The sequence below is a fragment of the Erpetoichthys calabaricus genome, chromosome 5 (genome assembly GCF_900747795.2).
Source record: "Erpetoichthys calabaricus chromosome 5, fErpCal1.3, whole genome shotgun sequence".
NCBI lineage: Eukaryota > Metazoa > Chordata > Cladistia > Polypteriformes > Polypteridae > Erpetoichthys > Erpetoichthys calabaricus.
Window position 1 is genome coordinate 248,552,096 of NC_041398.2, and position 27,620 is coordinate 248,579,715.

Genomic DNA, 27,620 nt, shown 5'->3' on the forward strand with positions numbered 1-27,620 from the left:
TCTATTATATAGTGCCTTTCATTTCTATCTATTATATAGTGCCTTTCACTTCTATCTACCTATCTATCTAACTATCAATAGTGCCTTTCACTCTATCTATCTATCTATCTATCTATCTATCTATCTATCTATCTATCTATCTATCTATCTATCTATCTATCTACCTGTCTAACTATCAATAGTGCCTTTCACTCTATCTATCTATTATATAGTGCCTTTCACTCTATCTATCTATATCTATCTATCTATTATATAGTGCCTTTCACTCTATCTATTTATCTATCTATCTATCAATAGTGCCTTTCACGCTATCTATCTATTATATAGTGCCTTTCACTCTATCTATCTATCTATCTATCTATCTATCTATCTATCTATCTATCTATCTATCTATCTATCTATCTATCTATCAATAGTGCCTTTCACTCTATCTATCTATCTATCTATCTATCTATCTATTATATCGTGCCTTTCATTTCTATCTATCTATCTATCTATCTATCTATCTATCTATCTATCTATCTATCTATCTATCTATCTATCTATCCTAATCTAAAATGATAATTCAAAAATAAAAAGAAAAACAGAATATACACACAAGCCATGGAGCAAACCCTGGCTGAAACATAACAACGCTAAAGCCAGTGAGTCCCTCTGTCGAGTTCTGAGCAGTGATTGGTTGCACAGGTGTCACTCATAATCAGTGCTTAAGTGGATTGGCTCCTTCTGTGTTTGTGGGTGTGTTAAACTTAGAGCAGGCCAACCCATAACAAACTTGGCACGTTCCACCAATCCCACTGTAATCCTCCAGTTTCCTTTTAATTCATCTCCTCCTGAACATCTTGTTGTTGTTGTTGTTATCTTCACTGTATGCACAAAGTTCATCTGTTCTTTTTGATTTACAGTGACATCTGTAAAACTATGCCTTCAGTCTTCATTTTGTTGTGCCTTTTTCTTCCATCCATCCATCTTCTAAACCAAATTTATCCAGCACAGGATTGCATGTCAGCTTTCACCTATTCCAGTTTTCATTGAATGCAAGGTAGGAACAACACCTGGCCATGGCGCCAGCCCATGAGAGGATCAACACACACTCATACACACACACAAAGCCACTAAGGCCATCTTAGCAATGCCAGTTCCCCTCACCTGCATGCCTGTTGACTGTGAGAGGACATGTAAAATTCATGCAGGGGGCACCCGAGGCACAAATCGTAGTCTCACTGCACCTTCCTCTTCTCTTCAGTATCCCAATGACTTGAGCCCCCCCCCTCACCATGTTTCGCTGTCATGATCCGTGTTGTGAAAGGCGCTATATCACAAATATGAATTGGCTGTTATCATAGGATGTGAAGATTTATTTTTTAGAAATTGTGTGCGAGTGGCCTAAATGTCTCCAGTATGACTGAGTTTGACTTTCAGACGGGGGCTTTGGTATCCAACATGTTTGCTTGGTGACCTCGGAGCCAAACATTTCTTGTCTGTGCCTTTGCTCCTTTCTTGCATTTGTTTGTGAGCGAGTGATTCCCTCTGATAAGCCGTCTGTCTGGGCAAATGTCCAGAAGCACTCTAGCCCAGGCTGGATTGGTGGACTTTATTCCTTCACCTTTGTTTACGGCGGGTTTTGTGCGAGGCTCAGGGCTTTCTGTATTAATGAGCCAATTAGGAGCGGGGCAGCCGTCCGATTCCAGTTCTAATAAGGGTGTCCTTCAAAGCTTGCGATAAGAAGTAATCTGCTGAACCAAGCTTAAAGCTTGCAGGCCTGCAAGAAATGAACTTTACATTCACTGGGAGTGCAACACTAGCCGGCCAGTGCGAGATTCACGAGTCGCCATCAGGCTCTCATTCTGATTAGCAGGGACACGGAGTCGGCAGTGAGGAGTGCAATGCTAGGACATGGCACACACCTGCTGAGTCCTTCCTAGACTCGCTCAGTCCGAGTTAAGAGCTGCTGGGAGTTGCAGTCCATCCAGTCGGCATCCACTATACACACATCCATAGATAAGGCGCCTATGAGAAGTCTTCACCAACATTTTCACATTTTCTTGTTATACAACAGTGGACTAAGTTTAACTTTTTTGACTCTGATCAACAGAAAATGACTCTTTAATATCGAAGTGCAAATAGATCTGTGCAAGGTGGTCTAAATCAGGGGTCCCCAACTCCGGTCCTGGAGGACCACCATGGCTACAGGTTTTCATTCTAACCCGTTTCTTAATCGGTGACCCATTTTTGCTGCTAATTAACTCCTTTCCCTTTCATTTTAATGGACTTGTTTTTTTAAGATTGCTTCCCCTGAATTTCTTCATCGCTCCTCTTTAAGGACCCGACACGCACCACGACAAATCGTGCCAGGGGAGAACGGCAGCGTACTAACCTCTCTCTCTCTCTATTCCTTCAGAAAGAACGGGGCTCCGCCACCGCAATACTGCCCGGACGATCCAAAGAGTTCCTTTCATCCCTCTGGTCCCTCTATGATGACATCACACATCCATCCAGCTCCACGGTTTTCCCAGCATTCCACCGTTTAATTTCCGGTCTGTCCCTATAAGTTGTCCATCTACCCCTCCTTCTATGCATTTTGAGTTGTTGAAACTACTGACGAAAACTTTTGTTACAGTATACGGGACAGGGTCCCAAACCTTTATACGTGTTTCTTTGTGTTGTTTCTTCACAATTGCTTCATTTCTTTCCTTAAATGGCACCCAAACAGAAGTGAAATGTGAAGCGAGGGAGCCAACAGAAGACCAGCTAAGTTAGAGCTTTAAACTCCAACCAATTCCTTAATTAGGCGCCAAGTCTTGTCGTTCTTTTAATTCCGTAGCTAGTGGCTCCTCTCATTGTACAATAGCAGACATTTCTGAAATTGCTGATTATCTCTTTGCTAAGAGCTCTGGTCAAATGTTGGGGAGCTGAGCAGATCAGCATTCCTTCTTTTTAAACGATTTTATTTAACTTGACTCCTCTGTCTGTCTGTTTGTCTTGGTCAAATCTTGCAATTGATTTCAACCCCACTTTTGGCAAAGCGAATTCCTTCAGATTTTGCATACATGTTCAGTATCGATGACAATACAATAATCCGTCAAAACCGACGCAATTATGCAAAACATTTTGCTGTAATCAATGGTTATGCGATTCCATTTAATTTAAGCCTAAAAGTGCAACGTTTTTATGTCACGTTTTTTTGTCATGCTTTAAATCTGGCTTATTTTAAAACCTACATGTATGGTATCATTCTTTTCAGAATTTATCGAACTTTAATGTGATGTTGTTAGATGTTCAGACTCTTATTCCATTTTTAAATTATAAACTAAAAAATATTAAGAACTTAACATCCTGTGGGACGAGAATTTGTGCCAAGAGATTTAACCAGGCCCAGGCCAGAAATAAAAGACAAAGAGTAGATGACAAAGTAGAACGTCATAAAGAATTCAAAAACGCTGGCGCGATAGACATGCAGAGCAGGTTAGAGGTAATGGAAGTAGGAAAATTTGAAAGTCTCAAAAAAAAAATGATAGTAAAGATCACGTTAGTGCAAACAAATGGTGAAATAACGGAACAGCGAAAAGAGATCGAATATATTGAACTATTACTATTATTACTATTATTGTACTATTATACTTACATCCTGTGGGATGAGAATTTGTGCCAAGAGATTTAACCAGGCCCAGGCCAGAAATAAAAGAAAAAGAGTAGATGACAAAGACAGCTGCTGTACAGGCTGTTAGATATTTGAAGCACCGCATGAGATGCAGGTCTCATGACACGGCAGCAGCAGTAAGCCAGCAGCTGATCGAGCAAAGAGGAGGTAAAAAATAAAAAACACTGTACTTGTTTCCCATTGTGTTACCATTTAAGAGGGGGTTTTGGAGAAGCAACCGTGTCTCCTTGGGGTGCAATCAGCCCCCCTCTTCACAACACGAGCGGCAGAGACGCAAAGTGGCTGGCATGTAGCACAGGCGAGGGTAGAACAAAGCTAGCAGGGGGTGAACCCCCTAGTGTGTGTACATTTCTGAAAAGCACGGAAACACAGAAACACTCTGGGAGACCACAAAAAGACACAAATTGGATGTGCCTTAAAAGGCAAATATACGGCGTAAAAGCCCAAATATACTGCCATCCAGGAATGGTGATCAAAAAACAGAGCAGACGTCAGAAATCCGGTAAAAAAATAAATCAGAAATCACAAACATCTGAGGAGAACTCGTCACTCCGCATGCGTGTATAAGAATGAACCGCATTGGACCAGTGAGTCTGCCCAGCCTTTATAAGGTTAGGGGGGCGGTGCAACTCAGAAAGAGGCAGGAGGCCCCGCCTCTTGGGGAACCACCCACAAAGCACAGGTAGGAACTGCATGATAATGAAGAATTATCATAATTAAATAGTGTTTGTGAATGTGTGTGCATGTGTGTGTGTGTGCAGCCACCCTTCAATGGACATGTGCCCTGTCTGGGTTTGATCCTGCCTGGTGCCCTCTGTTAGCTAGGATAGGCACCAGCCCCCAAAACCCACGTGACCTTAGTCTTGATTAAGCGAGTTAGAAAATATGACATCAATAAATAAATATAATGAACTTATAAGAAAATAATCAAAATTAAACAAAGAAGACATACGTAAAGGGTGGCGCAGTGGTAGCACTACTGCCTCGCAGTTAGGAGACCTGGGTTCGCTTCCCGGGTCCTCCCTGCGTGGAGTTTGCATGTTCTCCCCGTGTCTGCGTGGGTTTCCTCTCACAGTCCAAAGACATGCAGGTTAGGTGCACTGGCGATTCTAAATTGTCCCTAGTGTGTGCTTGGTGTGTGGGTGTGTGTGTGTGTGCCCTGCAGTGGGCTGGCGCCCTGCCTTGTGCCCTGTGTTGGCTGGAATTGGCTCCAGCAGACCCCCGTGACCCTGTAGTTAAGATATAGCGGGTTAGGTAATGGATGGATGGATGGACATAAGTAAAAGAACTTAAACAGTGAATACAGAACAAAATCAAGCAGACCCACGACGGTGACGACTGTCCAGCACAGTCTGTATCCAGCAGGGGACGCTTGCTCTCTGGCATTGTGCCCTTTATTGAATTGTAGAACAGACTCAAATCTTACCCATCCATCTTGTAGCCATGGTGGAAATAATCAGGCGAGAGAAATATGGTGCAAAAAACGATATACATACAGTCATATGAAAAAGTTTGTGAAACCCTCTCAGCCTGCATAATAATCGACTCTCCTTTCAACAATAAAGATATCAGTGGTATGTCTTTCATTTCCTAGGAACATCCGAGTACTGCGGTGTTTTCTGAACAAAGATTTTTAGTGACGCAGTATTTAGTTGTATGAAATGAAATCAAATGTGAAAAACTGGCTGTGCACAAATGTGGGTCCCCTTGTCATTGTGCTGATTTGAATGCCTGTCACTGCTCAATGCTGATTGGTTGATGAGCTCGTTAAGCCTTGAACTTCATAGACAGGTGTGTCCCATCATGAGATATAAAGGTATTTAAGATGGTCAATTACAAGTTGTGCTTCCCTTTGACTCTCCTCTGAAGAGGGACAGCATGGGATCCTCAAAGCAACTCTCCAAAGATCTGAAAACAAAGATTGTTGAGTCTCCTGGTTTAGGGGAAGGCTACAAAAAGACATCTCAGAGGTTTAAACTGTCAGTTTCTGTAACTGTAAGGAATGGAATCAGGAAATGGAAGGCCACAGGCACAGTGCTGTTAAACCAGCAGGTCTGGTAGGCCAAGAAAAATACAAGAGTGGCATATGAGCAGGATTGTGAGAATGGTGACAGACAACCACAGATCACCTCTAAAGACCTGCAAGAACATCTGGCTACAGATGGTGTATCTGGACATCGTTCTACAATTCAGCACATCTGTATGGCAGGGTGATGAGAAAGAAGCCCTTTCTGCACTCACGCCACAAACAGAGTCACTTGTTGTATGCCAATGCTCATTTAGATAAGCCAGATTCATTTGGGAACAAAGTGCTTTGGACTGATGAGACAAAAATGGAGTTATTTGGTCAGAACAACAAGCGCTTTGCATGCCAGAAGAACACCGCATTCCAAGAAAAACACCTGCTACCTACTGTCACATTTGGTGGAGGTCCCATCATGCTGTAGGGCTGTGTGGTTAGTTCAGGGACTGGGGCCCTTGTTAAAGTTGAGGGTCGCATGAATTCAACCCAAGATCAACAAATTCTTCAAGATAATGTTCAAGCATCAGTCACAAAGTTGAAGACACGGAGGGGTTGGATATTCCAACAAGACAATGACCCAAAACACAGTTGGAAATCTACAAAGGCATTCATGCAGAGGGACAAGTACAATGTTCTGGAATGGCCGTCACAGTCCCCTGACTTGAATATCATTGAAAATCTATGGGATGATTTGAAGCAGGCTGTCCATCAAATTGAACTGAACTGGAGAGATTTTGTATGAAGAATGGTCAACAAGACCTCCATCCAGAATCAGACACTCATCAGAGGCTACAGGAGGACAGCGTCTAGAGGCCAAAAGGAGGCTCAACTAAGTATTGATGTCATATCTCTGTTGGGGTGCCCAGATTTCTGCACCTGTCTAATTTTGTGATGATGCATATTTTCTGTTAATCCAATAAACTTAATGTCACTGCTGAAATCCTACTGTGTCCATAAGGCATGTCAGATATTAAAAGGAAGTTGCTACTTTGAAAGCTCAGCCAATGATAGACAAAAATCCAAAAAATTAAGAAGGGTTCCCAAATGTTTTCATATGACTGTAATTAATTTCCTTCAAAAGATACATTTCCAGGTTGTCAAGAGGTAGCGCCTGTTAAAGCACTTCTTGTGTGATTTTGGGCTACACAAAAATAAATTGTATTGTATTGTGTTTTAAGCGCACAGACAATAAATCCCCTGGAACCCATCCCTGTGTGACAGAAGTGAAGAGACATCGTCCTGCGGCAGACTGTAAAATCTCAATAAACAGGAGATTGAGGGGAGAGTGTGGCCGTCATCAGCTGTTTTCTTTTCTCTCTTTCTCTTTTTCTTACTGGTGTTGTTCTCCACACACGTTATGCAATATCAGCTAGCAGCACAGGCTCAGTGTGGATTACTCAACCTCCGTTAAAGCTTATCCTGGACACTAAGGACCCCGTCCTGCTGATAGGCCTGTTTCTGCGTAAAACAGAGAAAAGCAAACAAGGTCCATGTGGAGCCTGAAGGGAGAGCGATAAGAATACAAGCACAAAAAACAAAAACAACATTCATCCTAAATATAAATGTTAACTAATGAGGCCCTGGATGGTATGATGGCACAGACATCAGCACTGCTGCCTCCCAGCTCCTGCAACTTGGACTTGAATCTCAGACCTGCTTGTTGTCTGTGTGGAACCTTAAAGATGGGATTGTGAGAATAACTGGAGAGCTCAGACTGGGACCAACAGGACCCTGAACTGGACTGAGCAGGTGGAAGAATGTGATGAGGGCAACGTTCAACGCTGGGCTTCTCCGGATAAGAAATGTGACAAACAAGAGGAGACCATTCAGTCCATTTGTTGTTTCTGTCTAAAGCTGAGAGCTAAGCTGTCCTAACATCTAATCGAGGTCCCCAATAAAGGCCACCAGGGTCACTGCTTCACCTCCATGAGTTTGGGACAGAATGCCATTAATCTACTGAGTAAAGAGGGGCTTTCTGGCAGTTCCCCTTAATTTGCACTGATGTTCTAGAATATGCGATAGATAGAAAGGCACTATATGATAGATAGATAGATAGAAAGGCACTATATGATAGATAGATAGATTCAAAGGCATTATAGATAGATAGATAGATAGATAGATAGATAGATAGATACTTTATTAATCCCAAGGGGAAATTCACATTCTCCAGCAGCAGCATACTGATACAATAAATAATTTTCTCAAACTAAACAGCAATAAAACTAAAGTGCCCCTAAAGTTCTAAATCCACACTTGCTAAGGTTAACCATTCTTCTATTTTAATTAACACTATTAACACAAACATCTTTTCCCAGGATAAGGGCCTGGGTGTCATTGTAGACAGTAATCTCTCTTTTTCTTCTCATATAAGTAACATTTCTCGGACTGCCTTCTTCCATCTCCGAAACATTTCTAGACTTCGTCCTGTTCTTACGCAAAACAGTACTGAAGTATTGGTTAATGCCCAAGTCACCTCACGTATAGATTACTGTAATGCTATTCTATCTGGCATCCCACAAAAACTCATCCATCGCTTACAACTTATTCAAAATTCTGGCTGCTAGGATAATAACCTGCTGTTCTAAATCAAATGAACATATTACACCTATTCACTCTCAACTTCACTGGCTCCCTGTTAACTTCCGAATACAAAATACTGCTCTTAACATTTAAAGCTCTCCATAGTCTCGTTCCTTCCTGCCTCACTGATCTCCTTCAGACTTACACTTCAACTCAGTGAATTATTATATATTTATTTAAATATTAAATTAAAGATTGATAATAATGCAGGTGAAAACAGACAATAACTTTGTATAATGTTAAATGTTAATGTTTACCCCTCCTGGTGGAATCGAAGAGTTGCCAGTGCAGCAGGACTGTGACTGCAGTCTGTCTCTGAAGCTGCTCTTCTGTCTGGAGATGATCCTGTTCAGTGGATGCAGTGGATTCTCCATAAATTGATAGGAGCCTGCTGAGCGCCCGTCTCTCTGCCACAGATGTTAAACTGCCCAGCTCCATGCCAACAATAGAGCCTGCCTTCCTCACCAGTTTGTCCAGGCATGAGGCGTCTTTCTTCTTAATGCTGCCTCCCCAGCACACCACCGCATAGAAGAGGGCGCTCGCCACAACCGTCTGATAGAACATCTGCAGCATCTTAGTGCAGATGTTGAAGGACGCCAGCCTTCTAAGGAAGTATACAGTAATCCCTCGCTATATCGCGCTTCGCCTTTTGCGGCTTCACTCCATCGCGGATTTTATATGTACGCATATTTAAATATATATCGCGGATTTTTTTTGCTGGTTTGCGGATTTCTGCGGACAATAGGTCTTTTAATTTCTGGTACATGCTTCCTCAGTTGGTTTGCCCAGTTGATTTCATACAAGGGACGCTATTGGCAGATGGCTGAGAAGCTACCCAACTTACTTTTCTCTGTCTCTCTTGCGCGGACTTTCTCTGATCCTGACGTAGGGGGATTGAGCAGGGGGGCTGTTCGCACACCTAGACGATACGGACGCTCGTCTAAAAATGCTGAAAGATTATCTTCACGTTGCTATCTTTTGTGCAGCTGCTTCCTGAAACGACATGCTGCACGGTGCTTCGCATACTTAAAAGCACGAAGGGCACGTATTGATTTTTGATTGAAAAACAAACTCTCTCTCCCTGCTCCTGACGGAGGGGGTGTGAGCTGCCGCCTTCAACAGCTTTGTGCCGCAGTGCTTCGCATACTTAAAAGCCAAACAGCCCTATTGATTTGTTTGCTCCTTTGAAGAGGAAGATATGTTTGCATTCTTTTAATTGTGAGACAGAACTGTCATCTCTGTCTTGTCATGGAGCACAGTTTAAACTTTTGAAAAGAGACAAATGTTTGTTTGCAGTGTTTGAATAACGTTCCTGTCTCTCTACAACCTCCTGTGTTTCTGCGCAAATCTGTGACCCAAGCATGACAATATAAAAATAACCATATAAACATATGGTTTCTACTTCGCGGATTTTCTTATTTCGCGGGTGGGTCTGGAACGCAACCCCCGCGATGGAGGAGGGATTACTGTAGTCGGCTCTGTCCTCTCTTACACAGACCATCAGTATTGGCAGTCCAGTCCAGTTTATCATCCAGCTGCACTCCCAGATATTTATAGGTCTGCACCCTCTGCACACAGTCACCTCTGATGATCACGGGGTCCATGAAGGGTCTAGGCCTCCTAAAATCCACCACCAGCTCCTTGGTTTTGCTGGTGTTCAGGTGTAGGTGGTTTGATTCGCACCATTTAACAAAGTCATTGATTAGGTCCCTATACTCCTCCTCCTCCCCACTCCTGATAGATAGATAGATAGCTACTGACAGTACCAGTGTACAGGCCAGCCATGACATCCAGCAACTTTGAGGAGATCCTGCGAAGTCCCAGGATGTCCCACAGGGTAATTCAATCAACTAAGTCTTTGGACAGGAACGTGGGGTCCAGCGGCTGTGGGGCATCTGTTGGTGAAGAGAGATTCACTGATCTTGACTTTGCTGACGATGCTGTGATCTTCACAGAGTCAATGGAGGCTCTGATTGGGGGTCTCGAGAGACTGAGCAAGGAGTCTGAGTGTCTGGGCTTGTGAGGGTCCTGATAAAAACCAAAGAATAAGGCCTTTAGTGACCTCTTGGGCACAGCCATCAGCAGTGTGTCTGTCTGCGGAGAGAGTGTCAACCTCATCGAGATGTTTACTGACCTCGGCACTGACATTCACGTCTCTGGTGACTATTGAAGTCAGTAGATGGATTGGGAGAGCATGGGGGGTCATGAGGTCACTGGAGAGGGGTGTGTGGCGCTCCTGTTATCTTGAAAAGGAACAAAGGTCCAAGTCTTTAGAGTCCTGGTGCTTCCTGTTTGTGAGACATGGACACTATCCAGTGACCTGAGATGAAGACTGAGTGGCTGAACCAGGCCAAGGGGACGCCCACGTAACACCTGGCATAGTGGAGGGATAAAGGGTAATGATTACACAGGGCCCACTGGTTGGGGCCTCAAAGCCTGGAATGAAAAGGCTGTGCGACGGACTTGGATCGAGTGGAAGGGGTCCACAGAGACCACTTATGTATAGGGCCCAGAGTTCTTTGCTACACCCCAGCTGCAGCAGACAAATGGTCATCTCTGGTGGGTGGAACTGGACTGAGTGTCTGCCTGGGCGGTCGCCAACTGGGATCCCGAGGTGTTTCATCATGCTGTACCAGTGTATGCTCCCCAACCTGACCTGACCTGATTTAATAATAATAAAAAATAATGAAGCCCATACAATTAAACAAAAATTGCAAACAAAGGAACCCACCTGAATAACCCCAATGGCGATAATTAATTAACTAAGACAAAACCAATGAAACCCGACAATACACAAAGAGCGGAGTGATCAACGGTAAACACTCTCGACAAAAGTGCCAACATAGAGGAGCACAACAGAATGCAGATGAAGTGGAGAAATAAACGGAATTCCAAAGCGAAGAGCCTCCTGAATGTTCTGAACAGTTCAGTCCTAACCGTGAAGCTGATGCAAATGAAGATCCATGATGACTGGGAGTTCTCACCAGGCAAAGTCATTTTCCAGCCAATGAATGAAGAGATCACACAGACAAGTGGGCACAGAGAAAGCGTAATCCAATGGTGGATGATACTTGAAATCCACTTGTGGGGTGAACTGTTGGAAGACCAAGACCCCAGATGATGGTGACCTTTGCCAGTTGTCTCTTAGCCCTTTTTTAAACAGCAGAGCCCCATCTTGTTCCTCCAAGCAATCCCCACGGTGTGTCCAATGGTGTAGTACTCTCGGGACTGCTGGGAATTGCAGTCCAATGAAGTAGCACTGCTACGTTGTGGTCTTACCAGTGCATTACAACGTCAGCAGGTTTTACAAACTAACCCAACGTTTTTTGATAGCTTCACCCGCTGCACTTGGGTCCCAGTCCAGGTGGTCTGTCACGTGGTGGATGTGCTATCATCACATGCTCCTGCTCCGCATTGCTTAGTGGATGAAAATGTTGCATCATCTAAATCCATTTCGGTGGTTGATTCCTATGGGACGTCTCAGTTTTGTTGTTACAGTTGATACACTTTGCAATTTTTCCACATTAGTTGTCATTTTCCAAATGTTCACCCACTTCTGCAGCTGGCCCAGGACACCATGGATTGCTTTGCTCAGTATCTGCTATCTTTTCCAATGTCCGTATTATAAGGATCATCAGATTGAGTAAATGGATGCTAACTCAGCAGGGCAAGGTTTCTGCCACAGATGGCGCTGTTTTTGGTTTCTGGTACAATAAAATTCCAATGAGGTTGGTGCCAATGATGAAGTCAAATCAGAGTCCAGTGGGTCCTAACCTTTGGGATGTCATGGCCCGGTTTTTCACATGCCAGTGTGGTTGCGGCCCACCGGGAATTTAACACAACACACCTCGGGTCCCCCCTCTGTGAATTTGCATGATAGTGTGAGTGGAGGAGTGTGGTGGTCCCGCTTGGTGAATCCAGTCCTGCATGACCACCAGAGCATCAGAGTGTTAGATGAGTCAAGCGCAATCATCAATGCTTTTCCTCCTTGGTGGATCTCCACCATGCTGCTGCAGTGAATTGAGCACAGTCGTCAGAGCGGTGAGGTTTCATCTGGGGTCACCCATAGCCCACAGGCTGGGAAACGCTGTCAGTAGACCACTTAGGCTCCCAAATGTGACATGAATATCTTGTAGGCAGTGCTTAAAACTGGTCAGGGTGGACATGTCACCATGGACCACAGAAGGCGGGTGTCCCCGAGACTGCCGCAACCCCGTGCACCTGGCAATATTCAGCAGTGTTACGAAGAAGAAGAAGATTCACAGGAGCATCACTCAAACTTGATTTCAAATTGCGACAAATTAAGATGCCGTATTGGGATCAAATTCAAAAATTCGCTCTGCCTCAACGTAACACCGATTTGAATTAATGTCTACCAGTAAGGCAACACAGTAAAAGTCACCAGTTACTCCTCGGTCCTTCTCCTTCTACTGTCTTCTGAGCAAAAGCGACTTGGCACACACGACAGGAAGACTTCTACTTCATTCTGTTTCATCGTGGCTGGGCTGTATCTCTTATTTCATGTTGCATTTCTCCATTTCCTCAAGTACCTTCCAATAATACGTGCAAACAACGTGTCGTGCAAGGCGCGTAACGCTGAGTGGTGAACTTGTAATGCATCTGTACAATGTCAGTAAATGTAAAGAATTACACATAGGAAGTAAAAATGTGAGGTTTGAATACACAAAGGGCGGTCGGAAAATCGAGAGTCCACCTTATGAGAAGGACTTAGGAGTCGTAGTGGACTCAACCCTATCAACTGCTAGACAAGCCGTTAAGAAGGCTAACAGAATGCCAGGTTATATAGCGCCTTGATGTGTGGAGTACAAGTCACAGGAGGTTCTGCTCAACCTTTATAACACACTGGTGAGGCCTCATCTGGAGTCCTATGTTCAGTTTTGGTCTCCAGGCTACAAAAAGGACATAACAGCACAAGAGAAGGTGGAGAGAAGAGCGACTCGGCTGATTGAGGGCTACAGTGGATGAATTATGAGGAAAGATTAAAAGAGCTGAGCCTTTAAAGGAGATGAAGAGGAGACCTGACTGAAGTGTTTAAAATGATGAAGGGAATTAGACCAGTGGATCGAGATGGTGACTTTAAAATGAGTTCATCAAGAACACGGGGGACACAGTTGGAAACTTGTGAAGGGGACATTTCACACAAACATTAGGAAGTTTTTCTTCACACTGAGGACCGCAGACACTTGGAATAAGCGGCCAAGACAGTGTGGTGGACAGGAGGACTCAATGGACTTTCAAAACTCAACTTGATGTTCAGTGGGCTGAATGGCCTGTCCTTGTCCAGATTGTTCTAATGTTCGATGAGTACAAACCCTGATCTGCAGAGGGTGCAGACCTATAAATACCTGGGAGTGCAGCTGGATGATAAACTGGACTGGACTGCCAATACTGATGCTCTGTGCAAGAGAGGACAGAGCTGACTATACTTCCTTAGAAGGCTTGCGTCCCTCAACATCTGCAATAAGATGCTGCAGATGTTCTATCAGACGGTTGTAGCGAGCGCCCTCTTCTATGTGGTGGTGTGCTGGGGAGGCAGCATAAAGAAGAGGGACGCCTCACGCCTGGACAAACTGGTGAGGAAGGCAGGCTCTATTGTTGGCATGGAGCTGGACAGTTTGACATCTGTGGCAGAGCGAAGGGCGCTGAGCAGACTCCTGTCAATCATGGAGAATCCACTGCATCAACTAAACAGTATCATCTCCAGACAGAGGAGCATCTATCTATCTATCTATCTATCTATCTATCTATCTATCTATCTATCTATCTATCTATCTATCTATCTATCTATCTATCTATCTGATCTGCCAATATCGAATCTCTGAAGTCATCAAAGGAGAGCTGACAACGCAATGAACCGGCGAACGCTCGTGCGGAAGTACGACGCACAGAATGCTGCGATGAGGAATCACAAACGTGCGTTTTGAACCTCACAAACAGAAGAGACGCTTGACTGTCTTTGATTTTACACACCAGGACCGAATTCAAGGGCTGCGACCGATGCTGAATTCACTGCAACTCCGTCAGGCGCCATGCTACTTGCTGTTAGAAAACGCGACTGAGACGGTAACCACGACGTGAGCTGCGATTTTCAGTCGTGTCATTTAATGTGGCGCAGTGGCGAGATCAGTGAGATCGTACTTGTGATGTTTCCACTGTCACGTGCATTCGTCGTGATGAATGAGGACCCCGAGGGACAACACTTCTGGACAATTTCCAGCAAGGGTGTCCTTCAGCTTCACAAACGAGGTCTTGGTCGACTTAAAACAACTTCACGTACCTGCCGTTACTCCTTCTTAGGTGGGCTCACTCCCCATCAGACACCCCTTGGATCCTGAAAGTCTTCAGACCCCTTCACTTACTGCACACTTTACCACATTGGAGATTTCATTTGAAATGGAGACGTTTGCCAGTGTTGTCCATCAATCCTCACTCAATAACCCATAAGGTGGAGATGTGTTTTCAGAAAGGTGTACAAACTTCTTAAAAAAAATCCAAAACTGAAATCTCTCATTCTTCAAAATGTTCAAACCCTTCTGCTGTGGCCCTCCAAACTGTGCTCAGGTGCCTTTGCTTTGCTTAAATTCTCATTGAGACATTTCTAGAATATTGACTGGAGTCCACCTGTGGCAAAGTGAGTTGTTTGGACATCGCTCAGAAAGGCACATGTGTAGCTGTGGTGGCCACTGTGGGGTGCACCAGCTCCCCCCAAAACACCTGACACTGGTCACAAGAGCTGCAAGCAAAGGCTTTTTATTGTGGGAAAGAGTAAGCGTTTCCCACTAACACACACAATAACTCTTCGTCTTGGTCTTCTCTTTCTTTGCGTCACTGTTTCCTCTGCTCCTCCAGTCAGCTTCATCACCTTCCACCTGACTCTGGCTCCTCAAGCTATGGCAGGCAACTCCTTTTATTTTATCCCACAAAGACATGGCCTGGGAGCACTTCCAGATAAGACTGGATCCCCACAAAGTGGGTCTTTCTAGTCCCCGCAGCACCCCCTGATGGCACCCATGGAACCCAACAGGGCTGAGCCAACAAACTCCAAGTCTTACGATGCCTTGTGGGAATCCATGGCAATGCCGCAACCGAGTGGGGGGGATGTCGTCAAGTACCCTGGGGGAGATGAAGCCATGTGCCAGTCGTCTCCTCCTGTCCTTCCACGCTTTGGGGTCCCAGCGGGTGCCCCTCACACTGTGTATAGAAGGTCCACCATTCATAATGCTCATCAGGACAAAAATACCAAACCATGAAGTCCAAGGAGCTCTCGCAAGACCCTTGAAGAGATTCTTCTCATAACCGTTCAGCATCAGGAAGTCACAGGCTCACGAGGATTTTTCTGTCTGTGATAAATAAGCAGGGATTGTTTAAGATATGAGCTTTGGTCAATCCAACCTTGAAAGGACCCCGTAAGATTACTGGTTGATACTGGTTTGAGTCAGTCCACTTTAAAGTATGCAGACACGTCTGTAGGAAGCAGCAAGTGACCCTGAGTCCCAGCAGTGAGAATGTATTCCATTATTAAGGTTTAGTTCAGTAAATGTTCTTACCCATAATTTCCATGCCATCACCTAAATGCTGAAGATGCTCTCATATCTTCATATCTGTAAAAGCTTTGACCGAACAGACACTTGTAAGCCCATTTGTGGAAACACAACCTTCTTGGCGTGTGCGTCTTGGTTCAATTCATGTCTCATCTACTTGCTGGAGTCCTGAGAATGCTGGCATTGAACCAGGGATCAGGAAGAACGTGGGGGTCACATGTTTTTTTTCCCCATCAAGACCTCCTTGATTAAATTGTGGTACGGCAAAGGTCAGAGCAAGGGGATCAAAGAGCTTTGAGTGTTCCTAGGGGCACAGTGGCCTCAAGAATTGTGAAACACAAGAAGTCTGGAAACACCAGGGGATCTTCTTAGAGTTGGCACAACCAGATGAGAAGGGCCTTGGTCAGGGTTGGTAACTGAGAATGCGATGACCACTCCAACAGATCTTCAGAAGTCTTCTGCTGAAATGGAAGAACCTGCTGGAAGGAAAATCGTCTCAGCTGAGCTCCACTAATCAGTAGGTGCCCTCTGGGAGATTGGCTATCGAGTCTGCAGGACCCCCCATGTTTGGGATGATATGGTAGTTCATGTCCTGTTAGAAGGCACAGACCTTTAAAGGTACAAAAAGCTGGTCTATGGTAGAGTGGCCAGAAGGAAGTAAAAGGTGTCTAAGAGCACGAGGCACAAGACTCTCTGGTCTAATGAGGCAAAAATGGAAAACTCTTGGGCAGAACTTCAAGAACTGTGACTAGTGAAGACCTGGGTGCTGCTCATCATCTGCTTAATGTCATCCCTATGGTGCAGCATAGAGGTGGCAGCATCGTCATCATGATATGTGGACAAGAGGGTCAGAGTTGAGGGAAGGGTGAATGCAGCCAACTCCAGAGAGGTCTGATCACATCATCATCATAAGAAGAAGAAGAAGTAGAAGACAGTCCTAGAGTGAAGGATGGAGCTAGCATCATCATCATCATAATATGGGGACAGAGTTGAGGGAACAGTGAATGCAGTCATCTCCAGAAAAGTCTGATCACATCATCATCATAATAATAATAAGAAGAAGAAGACATTCCTAGAGTGAAGGATGGAGCTAGCATCATCATCATCATCATCATATGGGGACAGGAGGTCAGAGTTGAGGGAAGGGTGAATGCAGCCAACTCCAGAGAGGTCTGCTCACATCATCATCATCATAATAATAAGAAGAAGAAGATGACATTCCTAGAGTGAAGGATCAAGCTAGCATCATCATCATCATCACATTCATAAGAAGAAGAAGACATTCCTAGACTGATGCATGGTGGTGGGAGCATCCAGCTATGTGACTGAGCAGAATGGAGGGACAGTCGAACGCAGGCATAGAAACCATGAGCTCTCTGTGTTTAATTATTATTCTTTTGTTTTTTATTAAATAATCCATGCATATTGCTTTTCATTGTTTTGCTTAATTTGCACGTCAAGAGATGATCCCTGAGTGACAGATGTGTGTATCCTCACTGCGCTGCCATTGGTCGGCTCCTGTCACTCCCCCACTGTGATTGGTCCTGCAGACCGAGCCCCTACTGCAGATGCAAGCAGAAATTGACTGAGGAGCACCGAGAAGTCACAAGGTGAGAGAAATGAGGCCAAACAAGTGAATAAGCCCACCACAGTGGGGTGGTCCTGACCTTTACAATGCCCCACTCAAGCACACTTGAACCCAGAGCCTGTTGCTGGCCAAAGTGTCAACAGTTCTCATGTTCTGAGAAGAACTCCTACTTAAACCACAAAAGTAGATGATCCCCGAGGATTGTGGTGGTGGTGGTGGTGATGGTGGTGGTTGGCTGTTGTTTTTTTATTCTTTTCCAGTTGTGTAATAGTTAATAATTAGCAATGAGGAGCCAAACAGTTTCTCACTGAACTTTGTCAACCGAATGATCCGCAGAGCAGTGCGTCACGATGGTGTTATAAATGGAGTCCAGGCGCTGGAATGGTCCTTCACTGACAGGCAGCAGGCAGAGGAGCACCTGGAGCTCACACAGCAGGACATCAGCAGCACACCTGCCGGCCACCGACACCTCCACACGGCTGTAAGTACAGCAGAGTCAGTGGGCGCTCTCAGGGGGGATTTGACCGCCATTGCGTCTGCAGACATCCCCTCTGTTTGGGATGGTCTGGTAGCTCATGTCCTGTTAGACAGCAGTGGCCTTCAAAGGTGCAAGAAGCCAAGGTGGCTGTGGTGTCTTCATGAGTCGGCATATGAGGGCTGTCTAGGAGTTCAGTTCTGTAAGACATCAACATCGGGGAGGGTGGGGTTTGGGGGTGGTTGCTGATTGCTAAGTAGGCGCTATAAAATGGAGAACTTTATCAGATGTCTGGTTAATCACCATGTGAGTCATCAGTGTGAAAGGTGATATCAAGATGAAGCCTGATAAGCTGCTTTGTAAGGGCTCAGTGCGAAAGACACTCTATAAAAAAGGTCTATTTGCACCCTCCAAGGTGCTCAATGTGAAAGACGCTATATAATATAAACCTCATTGTGAAAAGGGATATCAAGATAAAGCTTGAAGGGTGACATAGTGGTTTACAATCCAGGTGCTCCTTGCATGGAGTTTGCGAGTTCTCTCCATGTCAGAGTTTGGGTTTCCTCCGGCTGCTCCGGTTTTCCTTCACACTCCAAGAACATGCAGGTTAGATGGACTGGTGGTGCTAAACTGACCCTGATGTTCGTGTGTGGTGGGCCAGCGTCCTGCCCTGGGACACTGTGCTTGCTGGGATGGGCTCATCTTCCCTGACACCCTGCTATGTATCAGTGGTTTGGGAAGATGAATGGATAAATCTTGATGAGCTGCACCGTAAGTGCTCATTGTGAAAGGCACTATATAAGATAAACCTTCACTAGACACTTTGTAAATCTGTATATTGGCATATCGTGAAAGGCACTATATAAAAAAATTGGCTACACAGGGTTTAGTCCATTTGTAAATGACGATTGTGAAAGGCACTATATAAAAATGGCTCTACTCCTGTTGATCAGTTTGTAGGTGCTACTTGTGAAAGGCGCTATATACAATAAATTTCGATTAGATGCTTTGTAAGCAGGCAGATTTGTTTTTGAGAGGGGCGCTATATGATAAAAATTGGCTATAGTTTTTAAATCTGTTTCTAAGCGGTCATTTTAAAAGGCACTATTATAATATAAACCTTCACGAGATGCTTTCTAAACCAGTGTATATGTTCATTGTGAAAGGCACTATATAAAAATCGGCTATGCTTTTTTTAAAATCAATATGTAGGTGCTCATTGTGAAGATACTATATAAAAATAATCCTTGATTAGATGCTTTATAAATTTGTATATTTGTGCCTTGTGTATGAAATTAACCTTGACTGGGTGCGTTTTAAACTGGCATATTGGTTCCGGTGAAAGGCCTTGTATAATAAAAATTGGCTATAAATTTTATAAATCGGTGAGTGGGCATTGCGAAAGGCGCTATATAAGAAATTGGGTCATTTTTTGGTCAGATTGTAAAATTCTCATTGCCAAAAGCGCAATATAAGAAATTGGGAACTTTTTTGGTCAGATTGTAAATTGCTCATTGCGAAAGGCGCTATATAAGATCAGCCTTGCCTTGCTGCGTTGTAAACCTGCGTCTTTGCTCATTTGAATGAGTCTCTATAAAAATTGGCTCTAAGTGATTTTTAATAAGTTTGCAAGTGCTCTTTGTGAAAGGCACTACATAAAATAAACTAAACGCTTCACTAGATGATTTGTTAATGTGTATATCTGAACATTGTGTAAGGCACTAAATTTAAAAAATGGCTATAAGCTTTTTTAAACAGTTTATAAGTGTGCACTGCAAAAAGGTGCTATATAAGAACTTGGTTCCGTTTCTTTAAACTGTAAGTGCTCACTGTGAAATATAAAATATCTCTTGGCTGGGTTTGTAAACTTCCATATTTGTTCATTGTGAAAGGCACTATATAGCACAGGGGTCCCCAACTTTGGTCCCGGAGGGCCGCAGTGGATGCAGGTTTTCATTCTAACCCTTTTCTTAATTAGTGACCTGTTTTTGCTGCTCATTAACTCCTTTCCCTTCATTTTAATTGACTTGTTTGTTAAGATTTGTGCCCCTGAATTTCTTCATCGTTCCTCTGAATTGTTTCATTTCTTTCCTTAAATGACCCCCAATTGAAATGAAATGTGAAGCCAGTAAGTCAACAGAAGACCACCTGAGTCAGGGCCTCAAACTCCAATCAGTTGTTTAATTAGGTTTCAACTCTGGTCGTTAATTAAACCCGTTCTTTAATTCCGTGGCTTGTTTGTGCTCTCATTGTGTAATAGCAGACATGTCCGAGATTGTGGATTTTCTCTTTTCTAAGAGCACTGGGGTCCTGAGCAGATCACCATCCCTGAGACCCTCATCTTTTTTAATTTCAGATATTGTATGATGGACACCAGTTGTTTTGGCTCATTTTGTATCTCACTGTTGTTTGGCTGCTAATTAAGGAAAAAGAAACAATTAAGGGGTCCGAGTCTCCAAGAGCAAGTCAATTAAAATGAATTCAAAAGAAGTTAATTAGGGGCAAAAAAACAGGTCACTCATTAAGAAAAGGGTTAGCATGAAAAGCCTGTAGCCACGGTGGTCCTCCAGGACTGGAGTTGGGGACCCCTGCTTCATGCTATATCAGTGGTCTCCAACTCTGGTCCTGGTGGGCCGCAGTGGCTGCAGGTGTTTTATTCTCATCCTGTTCTTCATGAGTGGCCTGTTTTTGCCCCTAATTAACTTCTTTTGAATTCATTTTAATTGACTTGCTCTTGGAGACTCGGACCCCTTTGTTGTTTCTTTCTCCTTAATTAGCAGCTGTGATGGGTTCAGCCCGGACACAAACAGGCAGACACAGAAGGTCCCATAATCACACGCATTTATTTACAAAGTCCAGCACACAACACAGTGCCCAGGCACCAAACACACTTGTTCAAGTCGGATCTCTCCCTTCTGGATGTCTCCTGCCGCCTTTCCTCCTCTCCTCCCAAGCGTTGCCTTCTTCATCCCGACTCTGGCTTGTTTACTGGAGGGAGGCGGCCTCTTTTATAGCCACCCGCATGTACTCCAGGTGCTCTGTGACGGTCTTCCGGCGGCACTTCTGGTGCGGCAGAAGTGCTGACATCAAGGGCTCCACAATCCTCCAGGTACCCCCCCCCACCCCCTGTGGTGGCCCCAATAGGGTTGAGCTTAAATGCTCGGTTCCCGTGGCCCCCATACAAACCAGGGTGGCTGTCCTCTTGAGGTCCAGGGGGAGGTATAGTCCCACTCCTGGTCTGTCTAGGTGTCCTGGCTGGGCATAACCCTTGGGCCATCCACCACACAGCCAAACAATAATGAAATAGAAAATTAACCAAACCATGACCAGCAAACTGTGACTATCACATAATATCTGAAAATAAAGAAAGGTGAGGGTCTCAGGACTGCTGATCTGCTCAGGACCCCAAACAGAGCTCTTAGAAAAGAGAAAATCCACAATCTCGGACATGTCTGCTATTACACAATGAGAGGAGCCGTGGAATTAAAGAACAGATTTAATTAACAAAGTTATTGTCTGTTTTTACCTGTATTATTATCAATCTTTAATTTAATATTGTTTTTTGTATCAGTATGCTGCTGCTGGAGTATGGGAATTTCCCCTTGGGATTAATAAAGTATCTATCTATCATATACTGCCTTTCATATTATCTATCTATCTATCTATCTATCTATCTATCTATCTATCTATCTATCTATCTATCTATCTATCTATCTATCTATCTATCTATCTATCATATAGTGCCTTTCATATTATCTATCTATCATATAGTGCCTTTCATATTATCTATCTATCTACAATATAGTGCCTTTCATATTATCTATCATATAGTGCCTTTCATATTATCTATCTATCATATAGTGCCTTTCATATTATTTATCTATCATATACTGCCTTTCATATTATCTATCTATCATATACTGCCTTTCATATTATCTATCAATCTATCTATCTACAATATAGTGCCTTTCATATTATCTATCTATCTACAATATAGTGCCTTTCATATTATCTATCATATAGTGCCTTTCATATTATCTATCTATCATATAGTGCCTTTCATATTATTTATCTATCATATACTGCCTTTCATATTATCTATCATATACTGCCTTTCATATTATCTATCAATCTATCTATCTACAATATAGTGCCTTTCATATTATCTATCTATCTATCTACAATATAGTGCCTTTCATATTATTTATCTATCTATCATATAGTGCCTTTCATATTATCTATCTACAATATAGTGCCCTTCATATTATCTATCTATCTATCTACAATATAGTGCCTTTCATATTATCTATCTACAATATAGTGCCTTTCATATTATCTATCTATCATATACTGCCTTTCATATTATCTATCAATCTATCTATCTACAATATAGTGCCTTTCATATTATCTATCTATCTATCTACAATATAGTGCCTTTCATATTATTTATCTATCTATCATATAGTGCCTTTCATATTATCTATCTACAATATAGTGCCTTTCATATTATCTATCTATCTATTTACAATATAGTGCCTTTCATATTATCTATCTATCTACAATATAGTGCCTTTCATATTATCTATCATATAGTGCCTTTCATATTATCTATCTATCATATAATGCCTTTCATATTATTTATCTATCATATACTGCCTTTCATATTATCTATCTATCTATCTACAATATAGTGCCTTTCATATTATCTATCTATCTACAATATAGTGCCTTTCATATTATTTATCTATCATATAGTGCCTTTCATATTATCTATCTATCATATACTGCCTTTCATATTATCTATCAATCTATCTATCTACAATATAGTGCCTTTCATATTATCTATCTATCTACAATATAGTGCCTTTCATATTATTTATCTATCTATCATATAGTGCCTTTCATATTATCTATCTACAATATAGTGCCTTTCATATTATCTATCTATCTATCTACAATATAGTGCCTTTCATATTATCTATCTATCTACAATATAGTGCCTTTCATATTATTTATCTATCTATCATATAGTGCCTTTCATATTATCTATCTACAATATAGTGCCTTTCATATTATCTATCTATCTATCATATGCTGCCTTTCATATTATCTATCTATCTACAATATAGCGCCTTTCATATTATCTATCTATCATATAGTGCCTTTCATATTATCTATCTATCTATCTATCTATCTATCTATCTATCTATCTATCTATCTATCTATCTACAATATACTGCCTTTCATATTATCTATCTATCTACAATATAGTGCCCTTCATATTATCTATTATATAGTGCCTTTCATATTATCTATCTATCTAACGACAAAAATCGGCACCTCATTATGAAATGGGTTGGAGTTTGAGGCCCTGACTGAGGTGGTCTTTTGTTGGCTCCCTCACTTCACATTTCATTTCTGTTTGGGTGCCACTGAAGGAATGAAATGAAGAAATTCAGAGGAACAAATCTTTAAAAAAAAGTCAATTAAAATGAATTCAAAAGAAGTTAATTACTTACCTGTAGCCACTGGGACCCTCCAAGACTGGAGTTGGGGACCCCTGGCATGAAGTTTCACTACTTGCCTTCTAAAGTGTTTGTGGATGCTCGCTGTGACAGGTGAACATCAAATAAAGTAATAGCAGTCGCAGTAGTCGCTGTGTGCTGCCACGTGTACGGAGCACAGTTAACTTCTTACTTAACAGGTTTATCAGTTTATGAGTATAAAAATGTCCGCCCATGTCCGATTACACATAAACAGAGTGCTGCTCTCCGCCACCAAGACACACAAGGCCGGATTTCCACCAGGAACGTCTTTGTATTCAGGAGGAGGTGCCGTCAGCTGTTACTTCGGTTCCTTTCTGTGCACTTCTATACTGTGGAGAACGGCAGGGGGCGCTCAAGTGCATGGCTCGGATGGAAGGCCAAGGAGCCGTCTGGAAGTTGGAGGTCCTGTCACAGATGTCAAAGTCAAAGTGTGGTGTTAAAGGGGGTCCCTCAGGCCACTCAGAATCAGCCGTGGTCCGGCGAAATTATGTGCTTCACAGCTCCTGAGGGGTCAGGAATGACCCAAAACCAGGGGGCCTGGCAGCAGGCTTGTGCTGCCCTTTAAAAAGCTGAGCTTGAGGTCAGGAGTGGAGTGGAGGCCAAGGGCTTGTCTGACATAAAGATGGAGGAAGAAGAGGAGGAAATGCCAGTGCTAGTGGTGACCAAGGGAGGAGGAGGAAGGACGATTGTCACCTACATACATATATTGTATATTAATGAGTCAGGCCCCCCAAGAAACCTTTTCCTTCAATTAATTCCTTTTGTCATGTCTCTGGGTCAGTTTATATTCGCAACTGACTCAAGAGCACCTCCTAGTGGTCACAATGCATGTACATTATACATCTATGCATTATATTGATATGCATTTGTACCCAAGTGCCCTCCATGTTTGCTGTTGTGCCTGTGAATGTGTGCTTGTGTTTTGTGCAACTCAATTCAATGTGCTGTCATAAATGCTGTTAGTCAGGGACACCATCAGTAACAGAATTGGGACACTAGAGGGCGACACAGTTATGAACACCATCAGTGACAGAGAAGAACCCCTAGAGGGCGACATAGTCAGGGATATGGTCACTAACAGCACTCGGACACTACAGGGTGACGTATTCAGAAACACCATCAGTAACAAAGTTAAGACCTTAGAGGGCATCTTAATCAGGGAGATGTTCAGTGACAGAGTTCGGACACTAGAGGGCGATGTATTCACAGATACCATCAGTAACAGAGTCGAGACCCTACAGCAGGGGTGGGCAATGTCAGTCCTGGGGGGCCGTAGTGGCTGCAGGTTTTCATTCTAACCCAATTACTTAATTAGAAGCCAATCTCAGACCTTATTTAATCTTATGGCTTGTTAGTCTACAATGTTAAGTTCTTATATTGTAGATTTTTTTTCCTTTCCAAGGATATCACCCAAATGATTTGAAGCCTAAAATGGATAATTTTCAGTCTGACATATTTTCCCATGAAGTGTTTTATTAAACTAGATGGGTGTAAAAGGAATCAAGTTAGATAGAGAACTGCTGGCACCTGTGTCATTTGCATCGTATTACTAATAAGGAGCCATTAAAAACAATGCTGAAATAAGCAATAAAGGGTGGGGAACCTGAACAAGCGAGACCACTAAAGTGAAGCTTCAAAATGACACTTGAGCAGTAAGGGCTTCATTAGCAGTAATTAACTTCTCATTAAGAAACTGCGTTGGAACAAAAACCTGTAGCCACAGGGCCCCCCAGGACCGACATTACCCACCCCTGCCCTAGACGGTGACACAGTCATGAACACCATCAGTAACAAAGAAGAAACCCTAGAGGGCGATGTAGTCAGGGATAAGGGCAGTAACAGAGTTCAGACACTAGAGGGCGACATACTCACGAATGCCATTGTTTCAAGGCTGTCATAATAATAACAATAATTTGACGTCATCTGAAATTTGCCCAAATGTCCTCTTTTTCTCCAGGTGCCCCCCGAGCTTTCATCAACATGGTTGGACTCAAACCTTCAGACATTCCTCCAACCCCCGGGGTGAAGTTCCTGAGTGCCGGGACTGCTGCCTGCATCGCCGACCTCTTCACGTTCCCGCTGGACACCGCCAAAGTCAGGCTGCAGGTAAAAGGCCAGGCTGTGTGGGCAGGGTGGTCCGATGGCTGAGTCACTTCATTAGTACCTACAGACACAGCTGGGCTTTGTTCAAACTCAACACAAGCCTCTTAAACCAGCAGCACTCACATTGTCAAAGTGTTAAGACCATCACTGTGTCTCTCTAAGGCAGACATTTTTTTCCTTCTCTTTTTTAGCATACAGTGGGGTCAGAGCATATTCAGACCCCTTCACTTTCAGCACACTTTATTGTGTTGTAAATTTAATTCTAAACAGACAATTTTTGCCCATTAATCTACACTCAATAACCCCTAATGACAAAGTGTCAACATGTGACCACAAAGGATTGTAAACTTATTAAAAAATCAAAACCTGAACTCTCACATTCCTGGAAGTGTTCATATAATTAACCTGATACTTTGTAGAGCCCCACTGGCAGTGTCACCTGTTCCTGTAGAAGTTTCTACAAGCTTTGCACACCTGACAGTTGATCCCATTCTTACTGGCAGATCCTCTGCAGCTCCATTAGACTGGAAGGGAAGCGTCTGAAAATGGCCATCTTAGGGTCTGGGCCACTCAACAGACTTGTCCTGAAGCCACTCCAGCATGGCCTTGGCTGTATGCTTTGGGTGACTGTCACGACAAATGGTGGACCGTCACCCCCCAGTGAGAGGTTGCATGGACTCCGGAGTAGATTCTCTACGAGGACCTCTCTGTCGATGGCTGAATTAATTCTGATCTCAATTCTGCCCAGTCTTCCTGTCACCACAGCCTGATGCTGCCACCACCACACTTTGCCAGAGGGATGGCATTATTAGGCAGGTGGTGAGCAGTGCTTGGTCTTCACCAGACATTTTGTTTGGAGTTCTGCCCAAAGGGATCCATTTTTGTATCATTGGAGTAGTGGATTTTTTTTTCCTTGTGCCCTTAGCAGTGGTGTAGCTGGAGGGGGCAAGGGGGGGACATCTGTCCCCGTGCGCTGCATCCAGGGGGTGCCAAATTTCCCTTCCCCATTGCATTTTGGCAAACAGGAGGGGGCGCAAAATCTTCAGTTGTCCCCGGGCGCTGAAAACCCTAGCTACACCTCTGGCCCTTAGAGTCTTCTGAATGCCACTCTCGCCACTCTACCAAAAATGCCTTTTTCTTCCGAAGCTCTGTTAGGATGATCATTGGGTTCTTGGTGACCTCCCTGGCCAAGACCCGTCATGCCCAGTTACTTAGTTTGAATGGACAGCCAACTCTAGGAAGAGTCCAAGTGGTTCCAAACGTCTTCTATTTTACAATTTTTGGCTTCCACTAAAAGCTTTAGAAGTGGTTTGATCCCCTTGCCCACACAGAGACCCCCTTGGACTTCATCATTTGATTTTTGGTTTGACATGCAGCATATATTGGGGTCTTTCTATGCACGGAGACACATGTGGCTTTCTAAATGACGTCCAGTCTGCTCAGGTGGACTCCAGTCAAGTTCTAGAAACATCTCAAGGAGAAACCTGAAGCAAACAGGAGGCACCTGAGCACAATATGGAGATTTTTGAATACTTCGGTTTTTCATTTTTAATAAACTTTGTTAGAACATTAGAACAATGGAGTTGTGAACAGGCCATTCAACACAACAAAGCTCGTCAGTCCTGCCCACTTCATTCTTCTAAAAAAAATCAAGTCCAGTTCTGAAAGTCCCTAAAGTCCTCCTGTTTACCATGCGACTTGGTCGCTTATTCCAAATGTCACCTGAAAACGTGTCTCCACTTTGTCATTATGAGTCACTGAGTGGAGGCCGATGTGCAGAAATGGCAAACACTTCCACTTTTATAAAGAATGCAGAATGTAAAGGAGGCTCAGTACTTTCTGAACCCACTGCAGTTCCTTCAGACCTAAACTTAGTTTAAAGTGTACACCAATCCACCACAACATTAAGACCACCTGCCTAATATCACGTAGGAACCCCTTAGTGCCCACCAAAACGGCTCTGACCCATCGAGGTATGGACTCCACAAGACTTCTGAAGGTGCCCTGTGGCATCTGCACCAAGATGTTAGCAGCAGATGTGGGGGTCTTCATGGATCAGATTTGTTTTTTCAGCATAGAGAT

At 43.4% G+C, this 27,620-nt stretch overlaps 1 protein-coding gene across 2 annotated transcripts in view; it reads left to right on the forward strand.

Annotated features, from left to right (window-relative positions):
• The window catches only part of ucp1 (uncoupling protein 1), a 131,779-nt gene that overhangs the window by 86,204 nt on the left and 17,955 nt on the right, over window positions 1-27,620 (forward strand). The window contains exons 1-2 of one of the 2 annotated variants that reach the window (XM_028802751.2): window positions 17,736-17,895; window positions 25,393-25,541. In XM_028802751.2, the coding sequence (XP_028658584.1) occupies window positions 25,416-25,541 (126 nt within the window). In that variant the 5' untranslated portion in view covers window positions 17,736-17,895; window positions 25,393-25,415. Of the gene's footprint in view, window positions 1-17,735; window positions 17,896-25,392; window positions 25,542-27,620 lie in introns of those variants that run through there. The other variant, XM_051928178.1, reaches the window with a different exon arrangement.